This window comes from Podarcis tiliguerta, assembly GCF_965153285.1.
Source record: "Podarcis tiliguerta genome assembly, chromosome: 2".
In the NCBI taxonomy this organism is placed as follows: domain Eukaryota; kingdom Metazoa; phylum Chordata; class Lepidosauria; order Squamata; family Lacertidae; genus Podarcis; species Podarcis tiliguerta.
Window position 1 is genome coordinate 7,999,246 of NC_139535.1, and position 14,145 is coordinate 8,013,390.

Below are 14,145 nucleotides of genomic sequence, written 5' to 3' on the forward strand. Positions count from 1 at the left end.
CCTACTTATGGACCCTCTTGTCTTTACTGCACCCCCCCAAACATACACCCAGAGTCTTACATGGGGCAGGGACCCATTTGTCCTTTGCTCATGCAACTCAAATGCACCCAAGTTACGTTCCATTATAAACAGACACCAACGCTGCGATGTCAAAACATTAAATCCATTTTATTTTAATGGGTTAAAGGTAAAGGGACCCCTGACCATTAGGTCCAGTCATGACCGACTCTGGGGTTGCGGCGCTCATCTCGCTTTATTGGCCGAGGGAGCCGGCATACAGCTTCCGGGTCATGTGGCCAGCAGGACTAAGCCGCTTCTGGCAAACCAGAGCAGCGCACGGAAACGCCGTTTACCTTCCCACCGGAGCGGTACCTATTTATCTACTTGCACTTTGACGTGCTTTCGAACTGCTAGGTTGGCAGGAGCAGGGAGCGAGCAACGGGAGCTCACCCCGTCACAGGGATTCGAACCGCCGACCTTCTGATCGGCAAGTCCTAGGCTCTGTGGTTTAACCCACAGTGCCACTCGCGTTACATGCACTTAAATAAGGGCAGATGCACACAGAATAATAATAACTGGTTGACAGGACAACTTGTGGGTTCTGCTTCACGTTCCATTGTAAATGTAGGCCCTCCTGGTGAAACACTGGCAAGCTGTTAGTAATACGGCCGTCCCTTCGTTCTCGACCGGCTTAGTTGCCAAACAAATCGGCTCCCGCAAACCTGAAAGTGTGTGTTCCGGTTTGCGAATGCTTTTTGGAAGCCAAACGTCCGATGCGGCTTCCGCTCGAGTGTAGGAAGCTCCTGTAGCCAATCGGAAGCTGTGCCGTGGTTTTTGAACGGTTTCAGGACTTGAACGGACTCTCGGAACGGATGAAGTTCGAGAACCAAGGTACCACTGTATTAGCAGATCCTTTCCGCTGCAGTAGCTGGAAACTGCCCGTTTTGACTATAAACTGTTGCATAAACTCATTTCCAATTGCAGCACGACCTGTCACTTCCTGATGAAATCCCGTCGCTTTTTATACCACAAACACTCTGGTTTATTCCCTTTTATTCTCTTAACATTGTGATGCAGCTGAAGAGTGTCCCCTCCTGATGGCATTAATTCTGTAACGCTGGGGAAGCAGCACAGAACTAATGAAGTGGAATGAAGTGTGGACGATCCGCTATAAATCTGCCACTAATGCACTATTATTGTGTCAATCAATGAGGTTTCAGCAGACACACACACACACACACACACACACACGTAGAAAGAGAGAGAGCCCTGAGGGGCCTACTTTCTTGAACACTGTCTTTTGTCATTCTCTCTTTATTTAAGAGAGGTAAGCCGTGTATCAAAGAGAAGAGCCATCAGCAAACTTGGGTTATAGAAGTACAAAATACCATATTTTTCTATATATAAGACCAGTGGGGGTATGCAGGGGTACGCATACCCCTGTAATAATAATAATAATTTATTATTTCTACCCCGCCCATCTGGCTGGGATTCCGCAGCCACTCTGGGCGGCTTCCAACAGAAGGTTAAAAATACATTAAGACATCAGTCATTAAAAACTTCCTAAACAGGGCTGCCTTCAGATGTCTTCTAAATGCCAGATACCGTATTTTTCGCCCTATAGGACGCACTTTTTCCCCTCCAAAAATGAAGGGGAAATGTGTGTGCGTCCTATGGGGCGAATGCAGGCTTTCGCTGAAGCCTGGAGAGCGAGAGGGGTCGGTGCGCACTGACCCCTCTCGCTCTCCAGGCTTCAGGAGAGCCCCAGCGCCAGCCCCACAAGGTCGGGGGACAGCGGGGAGGCGGAATGCCGCCACCCAGCTGTCCCCGGACCTGGTCTGCAGGCGGGTGGTGGGGAGAAGAGCGCTTCTCCCCGCTGCCAGCCCCGCAAGCTCCGGGGACAGCTGGGAGGCGCAGCGCGTCTTCCCACTGTCCCCGGACCTGGTCTGCAGGCGGGTGGTGGGGAGAAGAGCGCTTCTCCCCGCTGCCAGCCCCGCAAGCTCCGGGGACAGCTGGGAGGCGCAGCGCGTCTTCCCACTGTCCCCGGACCTGGTCTGCAGGCGGGTGGTGGGGAGAACAGCGCTTCTCCCCGCTGCCGGCCCCACAAGCACCTGGGGGGGGAAATAATTTTTTTTTCTTTATTTCCCCCTCCCCAAAAAACTTGGTGCGTCCTATGGGCCGGTGCGTCCTATGGGGCGAAAAATACGGTAGTTGTTTATTTCCTTGACATCTGATGGGAGGGTGTTCCACAGGGTGGGAGCCACTACCAAGAAGGCTTTCTGCCTGGTTCCCCTAAACATTTTCTACATCTTTGTACTTTTGTCCATTTACTGCATTTATTTTCCCTGATTTGAGCTATAAAATGGTGATTTTCTTGAGTCAAAATGAGAGCACCCCTAAACATTATTTATTTACCATACTTTCGCTATATCAAACACACTTTTTCCCTCCGAAAAAGTAAGGGGAAATGTGTGTGTGTCTTATGGAGCGAATGCAGGCTGCGCAGCTATCCCAGAAGCCAGAATAGCAAGAGGGATTGCTGCTTTCACTGCGCAGCGATCCCTCTTGCTGTTCTGGCTTCTGAGATTCAGAATATTTTTTTTCTTGCTTTCCTCCTCCAAAAACTAGGTGCGTCTTATGATCTGGTGCGTCTTATGGAGCAAAAAATACTGGGTTTTTTAAAATTAATTTATTATCGTTTTTTGGGGGAAAGAATCACTGTATAAGACGCCCCCATGTATAAGACATCCCATATTTTTTTGAGCCCAAAGTTAATAAATCAATATTTCTTGAGCATTTGGGGGGGGGGTTGCTGCCACCAAAAGCTCACCCACCCTCTGCCTTTTTTAAAAAAGGGGGAAAAAACATTGTCTTACACACAGAAAAATACGGTAGTATTTTTTTTTAAGAAAAAACAACCAAAATATTAAGGGGCGTTGGGAAGCCCTCCAAAACATCTCAATAAAGACTGAGCATGCTCAGTGGCCATGGAATGCTGTCGAGACTGTTGTGGGATGTGGGGTGGAGGAAAAGCTGGAAACTGAGGCGGTGGAATGAAATCCCATTAAGGACTGAGCATGCTCAGTTGCCACGGAATGCTGACTGGTAGTGGTGAAATCCTGGAAACTGGAAAGGCGGAATGGAATGGAGAGGCTTGGCTTTTGGACAGAGCATTTTCCGCCCTGCAATGCTTGTTGTAGGCCCCTCCTGTACAGAGTTGGTTCCTGCTTACCAGATCCTTTCTTTAAAATAGAGACGTCAGGGACTTACCACTACGCTCTGGGCAGATTGTGCGCTCTACTGCTGAGTTGTGGCTCCTTCCTCCCCCCCAAAAAAGCACAAAACAATCCCTAAATAAGATCCCAGAAATGATGACATCAGGCATGCAGCGAAATCTAGGCATGTCACTCGGAAATACCCCCCCCCCCAATCTCTCTGGGATTTATTCCAAAATTACATGTGGATGGGATGAGGCCATTAACAAAGTTTGTCTTTGTTCCTGCAGCGAAAATTATATAGTTTGTTTACAAGGGTGGGTTTGCTTTCACTGATGGACTCTGGCCACCCAGAAACCTTCCTACTGACTGAGCACCAAGAATGCTTTGCCAGCACTGTGGGTTCGCTCATGTCTGGCAAGGTGCGCTTTCCGACTGAAGCTCCTACCGCAGTCTTTGCATTCATGTGGCTTCTCTCCCGTGTGGGTCCTCTCGTGCGCCACGAGGGTGGACCTGGCACCAAAGCATTTACCGCAACACACGCATTTGAATGGTTTCTCTCCCGTGTGGTCCCTCTGGTGATTAAGGAGGTGCGATTTCTGACTGAAGCCCTTCCCGCAGTCCAGGCATTTATGAGGCTTCTCTCCAGTGTGGATTCTCTGATGACTGTTGAGATTCGTCTTCTGGCTGAAGGTTTTCCCACAATCCGGGCATCTGTGCGGCTTCTCTCCCGTGTGGGTCCTCTCATGCGCCACAAGAGTTGATCTGCCACCAAAGCACTTCTCGCAGTGTGAACATTTATACGGTTTTTCTCCGGTGTGGGTTCTCAAATGTCCAGTAAGGAGGGAGCTCAAGTTGAATGTTTTCCCACAGACAAAACATTTGTAAGGTTTATCTCCCGTGTGCAGCCTCTGATGATTCGTGAGCTGCGATTTGTTGCTGAAACTTTTCCCGCAGTCTGAACACTTGTGCGGCTTCTCTAAAACATGGGTATTTTCATGGGCAATCAGAACTGACCGCAGACTGAAACTTTTTCCACACTGTGAACACTGAAAAGGTTTCTCTCCAGTGTGGATTCTCTGGTGACTACTAAGGTGAGCTCTCTGACTAAAGCTTTTCCCACATTCGGAGCACTTATGGGGCTTATCTCCCGTGTGGGTTCTCTCGTGAGCAATAAGGACAGTCTTGAAACTGAAACTTTTGCCGCATTCCAAGCACTTATATGGTTTCTCACCCGTGTGGATTCTCTGGTGTCTTCGAAAAGTGGCGCTCCAACTAAAGGTTCTCCCACACTCAAAACACTTATAGGGCTTGTCTCCTGTGTGGATTCTCTGATGACTAATAAGCTGCGAGCCGGCGCAGAAGGTTTTCTCGCAGTAGGAGCATTTATAGGGCTTCTCTCCTGTGTGCATCCTCTCATGCACAATAAGGTTTGTGCTCCTGCTGAAACTTTTCCCGCAGTGAGAGCACTTAAAGGGTTTTTCTCCCGTGTGGATTCTCTTGTGGATGTTAAGGTCCGATATCTGGCTGAAACACTTCCCACAATCCGAACATTTGTAAGGTTTTTCTCCCGTGTGAGTCCTCTTGTGCTTGATGAGATCAGTCCTCCAGCTGAACTTTTCCCCACAAATTTTGCAAGTCTTTTGTCTCTCACCTGCTGGAGTCTCCTGCCAGGCCATGGTTTCATTGAAGCTCTTGCGGAGGTCTGCTTCACTCCCTTGGCAGTCTCCTTTCCAGCTCCCAGGCCTGGACAGACTCTCAAATGTACTGTGATGATCCCTGCACTGGGTAAGGCTGGCTTCTCCTTTCCCCGCTGCCGGCCTAGATGGTTCCACTCGATCGAAAAATCCAAGGACACCATTTTCCTCTTCGTTTTCATGTAGCGTTGCTGTGGCAGAGGAACAATCATTTCCTGCAAGGAAGAAAAAGAACCACACAACAGGAAAGGTTCTTAAAAAGTATAATTTAATGTAGAGATAGCTCACCCACATCCTCCAGGCTCAGGAAGGGTAATACTTAATAAGATGCTGGACTGAGCAGGTCGTGACCCAATCCAACTTTGTTCTGAAGCAGCAAGAACCAAAGTGATCCATCCCAGCACTTCTGAAGCCAACTGTAATTATTACCTATTATTCTGACTAGTACTATTTCTACAGCAGCAAAGCTCATTCATGGTGATTTGAGAGTTAGGCCAGCAAACAATCTAAAAGCAACCTGATACCCACTTCCTCCGGACTCTCACGTAACAACAATATTTACCGACTATCTCGTTGGCCTTGTCGCACTCCTGCTTGCTCTCCCCGGAGAGGCCCACGTCCAATGGAGTCAGCTCTTCTTGGGGGGAATTCAGGGATTCACCTTTCCTGACTAGCTCTCTGCACTGTAATAGAGAGAAGATGCTGCCTTGTATACCAAGCAAATTGACACGCAATGAGAGGCAGTGCAGTGCAGTGGTTAGAGTGTTGGACCAAGATGTGGGAGACCAGGGTTCAAATCTCCACTCAGCCATAAAGCTCTGGTTCATCTGAAGCCTATGACCCTGTTTCTGGATCACTGCTGGATACAGGGATCATGACAAGCGGCTAATAATAATAATAATAATAATAATAATAATAATAATAATATTCCACCCACCTGACTGGGTTGCCAGCTCTGGGCGGCTTCCAACATATATAAAAATGTAATGTTTTGTTTGTTTGTTTATTCATTCCACTCCTGCGGCCCGTGTTTTGTTAACCCGAAAATGGAAAATGAGCAAGGTCCCAAATAAAGAAAAATGGCAACTTAAGCTGATGGAATGTGCGCAGCTTGCAGACTTAACATATAGAATAAAAGAACAAGAAGAACATATGTTTAAAGAAGATTGGAAAATGTTCATTGAATATATGGGGGGAAATTGCGTACACCTGAAAACGCTGGCAGCATTAAGATAAATTCAACAGTGCAAATAAGTTTTGATGGATGTAATAATGGAATACTGAATGGCTTAGTTTATGTAAAATATGCAGGGATTTATGGTATGCAAAATGAACCATGGAAAAAAAGGAGAAGTCGTTGATATTGTAAGAATGTTTAAATGAGTATTTAAAACTGTAAAACAGAAAATCTAATAAAAATTACATAACATGAAAAATAAAAATGTAATGAAACATACAACATAAAAAAACTTCCCTATACAGGGCTGCCTTCAGATGTCTTCTAAAGGTTGTATAATTACTTATCTCCTTGGCTCAGGGATCGCACAACTCCAACATCTCTCCAATGAATATAAAGGAAAGGTAAAGGGACCCCTGACCGTTAGGTCCAGTCGTGGCTGACTCTGGGGTTGCGGCGCTCATCTCACTTTATTGGCTGAGGGAGCCGGCGTACACCTTCCGGGTCATGTGGCCAGCATGACTAAGCCGCTTCTGGCGAACCACAGCAGCGCACGGAAACGCCATTTACCTTCCCGCCAGAGCGGTACCTATTTATCTACTTGCACTTTGACGAGCTTTGGAACTGCTAGGTTGACAGGAGCAGGGACTGAGCAGCGGTAGCTCACTCCATCGCGGGGATTCGAACCGCCGACCTTCTGATCGGCAAGTCCTAGGCTCTGTGGTTTAACCCACAGCGCCACCTGCGTCCCACCAATGAATATAGAGACATCCTAAAGAAAAGTGTGACATTCCGAGGTCAAATCAGAAACCGAGACGGCTTCTGTAAATCCGGGACTGTCCCTGGGAAATAGGGACACTTGGAGCGTCTGTGACTGAGAATATAAGGGGTGAGAAGATCTTTGAGGTAGCCACGTTAAACGAAACTAACATACTCACTCGTTCCTCTAGCCTTCCATCCTCTTCCTGCCCCAGCAGGAAGTCCTCGGCCAGGGCCACCGCCTGGGCGCAGGTCTTTGCGCCACGATCCCTGACCCAGCTCTGCATCTCCGGGGGCAGGATGTTCAGCAGCTGCTCCAGGACCACCAAGTCCAGGATCTGCTCCTTGGAGTGCCTTTCCGGCTTCAGCCACTGGCGACAAAGGAAGGAGAGTCGGGTGCAAACCATGCGCGGCCTGTCCCCTTCCCGGCAGCGCAGTTGCCTGAAGAGCTGCTGGGACACATCCCCGCTCTCCGGGATATTGTCTAAGTTCTCTTCCTTCACCTGTGCAGCATCTGCCATGATGACGGCTTCCAAGAAGCCACAGGTCTTCTGCCCATCAAGGCTTGGCGGGATCAGAGTTTCTCGTCCGGACGAGCCCCCTGAGGAAGCCATGTGTGCTTGGGTCCGGCTGGACACACTGGGCCCTTCCTCCACCTGCGGGTTCCCCCACTGCAAGTGAGGCGACTCCACCGCCTTCAGGAACTCTTGCCACTGGGCTTCCCAGTGCTGCGCCAGCCCCTCATCGGGCTCCTCTTTGACCTGCCCTCGGTTTCGAAATTCACCCCCGTTGACCTGAGAAAGGCTCCTTTCCTCCAAACCCTCCCTGAAGTCCTTTGAGCCTCGAGTTTCCATTTTCCTTATTGGCAGCATCTTCTACTCTACACCTGGGAAGAGGAGCCCAAGGGTGTTTCCTCCTTGGCAGCCATTTTGTCTTGGGCCGGTCCCCACTTCCTCTAAAGCCATCTCTGCCCTTTCACCCTCCGATTCCCATTTTCTTCATGGCGTCCATGGCAGGCAAAGCTAGTCTTTGGTTTCCAATCCATCTGCAATTTTTTGTCACGGTTACGCAGAGCTTGGCTAGTCCTCTTGGCAAGGTGAAGCCCCTGGGTTGAATGGACTTGAGGTTGAATGGAGTGGAAGCTACCTAAGGAAAATACATATATATACATACATAATCTGTGAGGGGAAACACATGAAAGAAAAAAAGACTCTGTGCATGCTCATTTCCTGCAGTTTCTAAATGCTGCTTATTCAACAATCGAAGGTCTATTTATTAATTTTTTAAAAGGTGTACTGTGGACGCTCCATGCAGGAAGCACGTTCGCAACCTGCAGCGCTGCATCTGTGCACACACGGGTCACGATTTGGTCTTCTGCGCATGTGCAAAGCGTGATCTAGTGCTTCTGCGCATGCGCAGGTGCCGAAACGTGTCCAGAGGAGGGCAACCAAAATGGTCAAAGGCCTGGAAACGATGCCTTATGAGGAAAGGCTAAGGGAGCTGGGCATGTTTAGCCTGGAGAAGAGGAGGTTAAGGGGTGATATGATAGCCATGTTCAAATATATAAAAGGATGTCACATAGAGGAGGGAGAAAGGTTGTTTTCTGCTGCTCCAGAGAAGCAGACACGGAGCAATGGATCCAAACTACAAGAAAGAAGATTCCACCTAACCATTAGGAAGAACTTCCTGACAGTAAGAGCTGTTCGACAGTGGGATTTGCTGCCAAGGAGTGTGGTGGAGTCTCCTTCTTTGGAGGTCTTTATGCAGAGGCTTGACAACCATATGTCAGGAGTGCTCTGATGGTGTTTCCTGCTTGGCAGGGGGTTGGACTCGATGGCCCTTGTGGTCTCTTCCAACTCTATGATTCTATGATTCTATAACCCAAAAGTAACCCGTTCTGGTACTTCTGGGTTCGGCGCGGTGCGCGACCCGAAATCGCGCAAGCCGAAGCGTCTGTGACCCGAGGTATGACTGTATTCATTATGGCAGGTGTGGGGAACTTCTCCTCAGCCCAAATTAATTTAATTCAATTTCTTAAAATCAGGTTTTCCGCTCCTCTTCCGAACATATTATCATCTTCATTTCCTCACAGCGCCACACCATTTCTTATTTAGAGTCCAGCTGACATCCTTCGCTTGCTGTGAGGGGAATTTCTGGCCTTCCAAATATTGCTCCTCCATCAACCCTTATTTATTAAGCAGGGGGCAGCAGAATTTCTAAATCTGGGCACTCTAGACTGTCACTGCAGTAACCCTACAATTTGCATACAATTCAGCTTTACGCACTTGGCAAAAATATATATTAAAAAATTAAAAGGGGACTGGTGTCTGGTAAAAACAAGTTTTGTCACTTCCACCCGCCATTGAACCCAAGGTGTTTTGACTATACACAATTTGGGCTTTAGGCACGATCCCTGGAACATAATTCCTGCATAAATTGTGGGCTTACTGTATTTGCGGGATGATTTCAGTCACATATCAGCCAATTCCCGGGCCCTAAGGATGTCAGATTATCCTCCACCAGGGCCAGGGTCTTCTCAGTGATGGCTCCGAACTGGTGGAATGCTCTGTCCCATGAGACCAGGGCCCTGCAGGATTTAACTTCCTTCCGCAGGGCCTGTAAGACAGAGCTATTCCGCCTGGCTTTCAACTTGAACTTAGCTTGATCTTTTATTCCCCTTCCTTCCCTCCCCTTTTTATGAAGATTACCCGCTCTGGGATCCCACAGCTAATTCTCCCCTGGTCTCCTCGCTGGCCCAAATAGGACTAATTTAGCCAGCTAGCCCTGGTGATCATCTAATGTTTATTGGATGGATTTCCCCCCTAAATTGATTTTTGAACTCTGAATTTATTGTTATTCATGTTTTATACTGTATTTTATGCTGGTTTTTGTTGCATCAATTAAGTGTTTTAAATTTGTTGTTAGCCGCCCTGAGCCCAGTTTTTGAACCAGAAAGGGCGGGGTATAAAAAAAATTATTATTTATTCTAGTAGAAGTGAGCCGTGCCTAGCATGGATTGGCTGGCACCTGTGACGTCTCAAACCCATTTCCCTTCTCCATTCCTAGAGCAGTTTCGCAATCTGGGCCCAGTTTTGCCAAGTGGGCCTGGTCTGGAAACTCCAGCTAACGCAAAATGTGGTGGCTAGACTGCTGCTGAGAGGGGAGGGAGAAGCAGATGGCCAAGAAATATGGGATACCACTGTTAAAACATCTGCACCCGTTGCCTACCTGCTATTGAGCCAGGTTGAAGATCCTTGTATTCATTTACAAATCCCTGAAAAACTTGTGCCCAGGATACCTGAATCTTTAAGACCAAGCTTGACTGTGAAATTTTTTGGGGGGGGACATCAAATGCCAACCTTCGGTGGTATTTGCTCAGCTTTTCTGAACCGGGAAGGGCGGGGTATAAATATAATTATTTTATTATTATCATTATTATTCCAGTTGTGCAAAGCTGACTGGGAGGTCTGGCACAACAAAAAACCCTTCTCCAAAGACCAGACTTTTCACTTGCTTTGAACCAACCACCCTCCCTGCAAGCAGATCAGAACAAATGCCCATATGTTATTATTACTAATAATAGCCTCACTGCAAACTGAGCAGGGTGGGTGCTCCATAAACAGGCGGTCTAAAGGACTCTCAAGAGAGAATTTGACAGCTGGAGTCAGGGAGCTCCTGCGTCTATTTTTAACATCAAAATAGTACTAATAATTGAGACACCCCCCCACCCACCCCCAACATGGCTGCCTGCCTCTCTCTCCTGCCCCTCCAGCAATGGGATCAAAACGGTTAAAAACTAAGAATACTGCAAGATATTGCAACAAGCAATAATTTGCAGCCTACTCGCTTTCCATGCTGTTGCAGATACCTATTGCAGTTCATCTTCTAACACCAGCCTTGCTCAAGTCGCAGCCTTCTTGCCGCTTCCCAGCGGGAAAGGCCCTTTCCTCACTGTTGCACACAGCGGCATATATATTCCTTTTTCCATTCATTTTTGGCCTTGCTAGGAAGCTCTGCTCGATCTGTTCAAGCCTTTGGCTTGGCTCATACGGTAAGCATGTCATATGCCCTATCCTCAAGAGCCCACCCTGTTCCTGGAAGTCTGGCATTTGGTTTGGCTCATTTAAATTCTGAATTTTTTTTAAAAAGACCAAATTATAATCCAAATTGTATTATATATATTTTATATATATATGTTTTTTTATTTCAATTGGATTATGATTGGATATGTTCATTGGATGTTTTTTATTGGAAAATTAATAAAAATGATTAAATTCTGAATTTTAAATTGCTATAACCCACTCTGTGACCTGCTGGCCAAGGACGGGTAGTAATAATAATAATAATAATAATAATAATAATAATAATAATACTGTATTTATGTATATGTTTATAAACGCTAGTCGCTTGGATACCTTTTGGTAGCAAGTGACTAATACATTTTAATAATAAACAATAACATTTAAAAGTCTCCAAGTGATTAACATTTAAAGGTATATACCTAAAAATATTATCTCACATCTACATCAATTCAGTGTTGGTTGTTATTGTTGCTGTTGCTTACCTTCTGTTGTGGATATCTTTCTCACAGGGCAATCCTATCTTTATGTCTTTGCAGATATAAGTCCCCTTAAAAACAAAAATACTTCCAGGGGGTTCTGAACTGAAAAGGCTGCAATTGACAATATTCCTCACGTAGCCCAGTCCTGTCCATCCAATATTTACTCTGAGTAAATCTCAGCTGTTTTCAGCACCGGGTCGCCTTCCTTGTCGCTTCGCTCGATTGCACGGCTTTCTGCACGTGCTCAGATGCTGTGTTTCATCACCGCCGTTGCTGGGGGTTTTGGGGGTTTTTGCACTTAAATGGTTACTCTACACCTTTTCTTTCTGTGCTCAGGAATTTCTTGATCCCTAGCAAAAATCAATCCTGCTTGTGCCTGGTGGCTTGTGCACCCGCCAGAGCCGAGATCAGGGACAGGGACACCCAGTCCTGACACCCTCCTTGCCATAGCTGTCAACGTTTCCCTTTTATCAAGGGGAATTCCCTTATTCCGAATAGGGTTCCTCGCAAGGAAAGGGAAGAGTTGACAGCTATGCTCCTCGCCCCGCTCCCTCCATCACCCATTGTGCTAGAGCGGAGCGACAGCTCGTGTGAACGGCCCCTTTAAGATCAATAGAGTTCCGGGTGCTAGAGAGGACCAAGCAGGTTTTTTTGGGGGTGGGGAGGGCCCCTTCCTTTCCTGTCTGATGGAGAGGAAGCTGCACATTCTGCATGGCTGCAAGGAGCAGCAGAGGTGAGAGCCTTTTGCGCAGGGAGAGGGGTATCAAAGGGGAGAAGCAGGGGAGGAACAAAGCAAACGCATCAGCTAAAGGCGCTAGTCCCTTTGAGGCAGGCTGAAGATAGATGCATCATTCTGGTCAGGGCTCCTGTGCCTTTATTTTTTTAGGAGGGAACGGGTTACCAACTAAGCCAGCCTTTCTCAATCTGTGGGTCCCCAGATGTTGTTGAACTACAACTCCCATCACCCCTGGCTAGCAAGGCCAGAGCTCAAGGATGATGGGAGTTGTAGTCCAACAACATCTGGGGACCCACAGCGGTAGGAGGGGGGGGGAAGGGGTCTTGCTTTCTCCTTTTGACAAACCTTTGACATGATGGAGTCGGGAGATGAATGCTTTCATTGCAGGGAGAGAAATACTGCATGCCTCAGATCATGCTCCCCTCCCCCCCTTCACACTTTGGCACTCACTTTCTTTTTATGTATAAATTTTGTTTTTGCATTTTCTGTTTTACATGAGCAAATGAATTAAATACATAAATATATAATATATTCTGACTTCCTCCCCCCCCCGGTGGATCTTACTGTAATGATTTTCCCCTCTGCATCTCTATCATAACTCTTATTTTTAATAAATCCTTTGCCAAACCATAGTTCAATTTTTTACTGCCAGTTTTCTGTCAATCCTGCCGATGTATGTAGTTGTTGACAATAGCTTTTCAAAAAAATTACGTATAAACTTTCCCCCTTCTTTATTAAAGACCTCCTCTTCCTGGTTTCTAATTCTTCCTGTAAGTTTTGCCATCTCTTTGGCACTCAGTTTCAGAGACGCACCAAAATATTTCATTTCCAGCCTTAGAATCATAGAATCTTGAGTTGGAAGGGACTCTAAAGGTCATCTAGTCCAACCCCCTGTAATGCAGGAATCTCAGCTAAAGCATCCATGACAGATGGCCCTCCAACCTCTGCTTGAAAACCTCCAAGGAAGGAGAGTTCACAACCTCCAGAGGGAGACATTTCCACTGTCCAAACAGCTCTTGCTGTCGGAAAACTCTTCCTATGTTTAGTCAGAATCTCTTTTCTTGGAGCTTGAAGCCATGGGTTCGAGTCCTACCTTCCAGAGCAGAAGACAAGTATGCTCCCTCTTCCATGTGACAGCTCTTAAGATATTTGAAGATGGCTCTCATATCTTTTCTCAGTCTCCTCCTTTCCAGGCTAAACATACCCAGCTCCTTCAAGCGCTCCTCATAAGGCTTAGTTTCCAGACCCTTGATCATCTTGGTTGCCCTCCTCTGCACACATTCCAGCTTCTCAATATCGTTCTTAAACTGTGGTGCCCGGAATTGGACACAGTATTCCAAGTGTGGCCTGACTAAGGCAAAACAGAGTGGTACTATTACTTCCCTTGAACTGGACACTATACTTCTGCTGATGCAGCCTTACCTGTTTCTCCCCTTCCACATTCTTGTCTTCCTCCTCTCCTGGTCTGCCCCACAGAGGACCTTAAGGTCCATGAATAACCATAGTTTAGAGGTTCCCGGCCCTAAGGAAGTCAGCTTATCCTCCACCAGGGCCAGGGCCTTCTCAGTGATGGCTCCGACCTGCTGGAATGCTCTGTCCCATGAGACCAGGGCCCTGCAGGATTTAACTTCCTTCCGCAGGGCCTGTAAGACAGAGCTATTCTGCCTGGCTTTCAATTTGAACTTAGCCTGATCTTTTATTCCCCTTCCTTCCCCTTCCCTCTCCCTCCCCTTACCCGCTCTGGGATCCCCTGGTATCCTCGCTGGCCCAAATAAGACGAATTTAGCCAGCTAGCCCTGGTGATCATCTAATGTTTATTGGATTGACTTCCCCCCTAAATAATTTTTTGATTTTATTGTTATTCACGTTTTATACCGTATTTTATGCTGGTTTTTTGTAGCATCAATTAAGTGTTTGAAATTTGTTGAGCCCAGTCTTCTGAACCGGGAAGGGCGGGGTATAAATAAATTATTATTATTATTATTATTATTATTATTATT

At 46.9% G+C, this 14,145-nt stretch overlaps 1 protein-coding gene and 2 long non-coding RNA genes across 3 annotated transcripts in view; all 3 read right to left on the minus strand.

Annotated features, from left to right (window-relative positions):
• Window positions 1-14,145, minus strand: part of LOC310671060 — a 184,643-nt gene that overhangs the window by 98,718 nt on the left and 71,780 nt on the right. The gene's annotated exons all lie outside the window — the stretch shown is intronic.
• The window catches only part of LOC310671048, a 105,918-nt gene that overhangs the window by 60,995 nt on the left and 30,778 nt on the right, over window positions 1-14,145 (minus strand). The window lies entirely within an intron of this gene.
• On the minus strand, window positions 2,699-11,984 carry LOC310670197 (uncharacterized protein). The gene is made up of 4 exons (XM_083425056.1): window positions 11,413-11,984; window positions 7,028-7,994; window positions 5,475-5,595; window positions 2,699-5,127 (listed from the first exon to the last, which is right to left on the minus strand). Exons 2-4 carry the CDS (start codon window positions 7,718-7,720, stop codon window positions 3,578-3,580), a joined length of 2,364 nt encoding a protein of 787 aa, XP_083281182.1. The 5' UTR covers window positions 7,721-7,994; window positions 11,413-11,984; the 3' UTR covers window positions 2,699-3,577.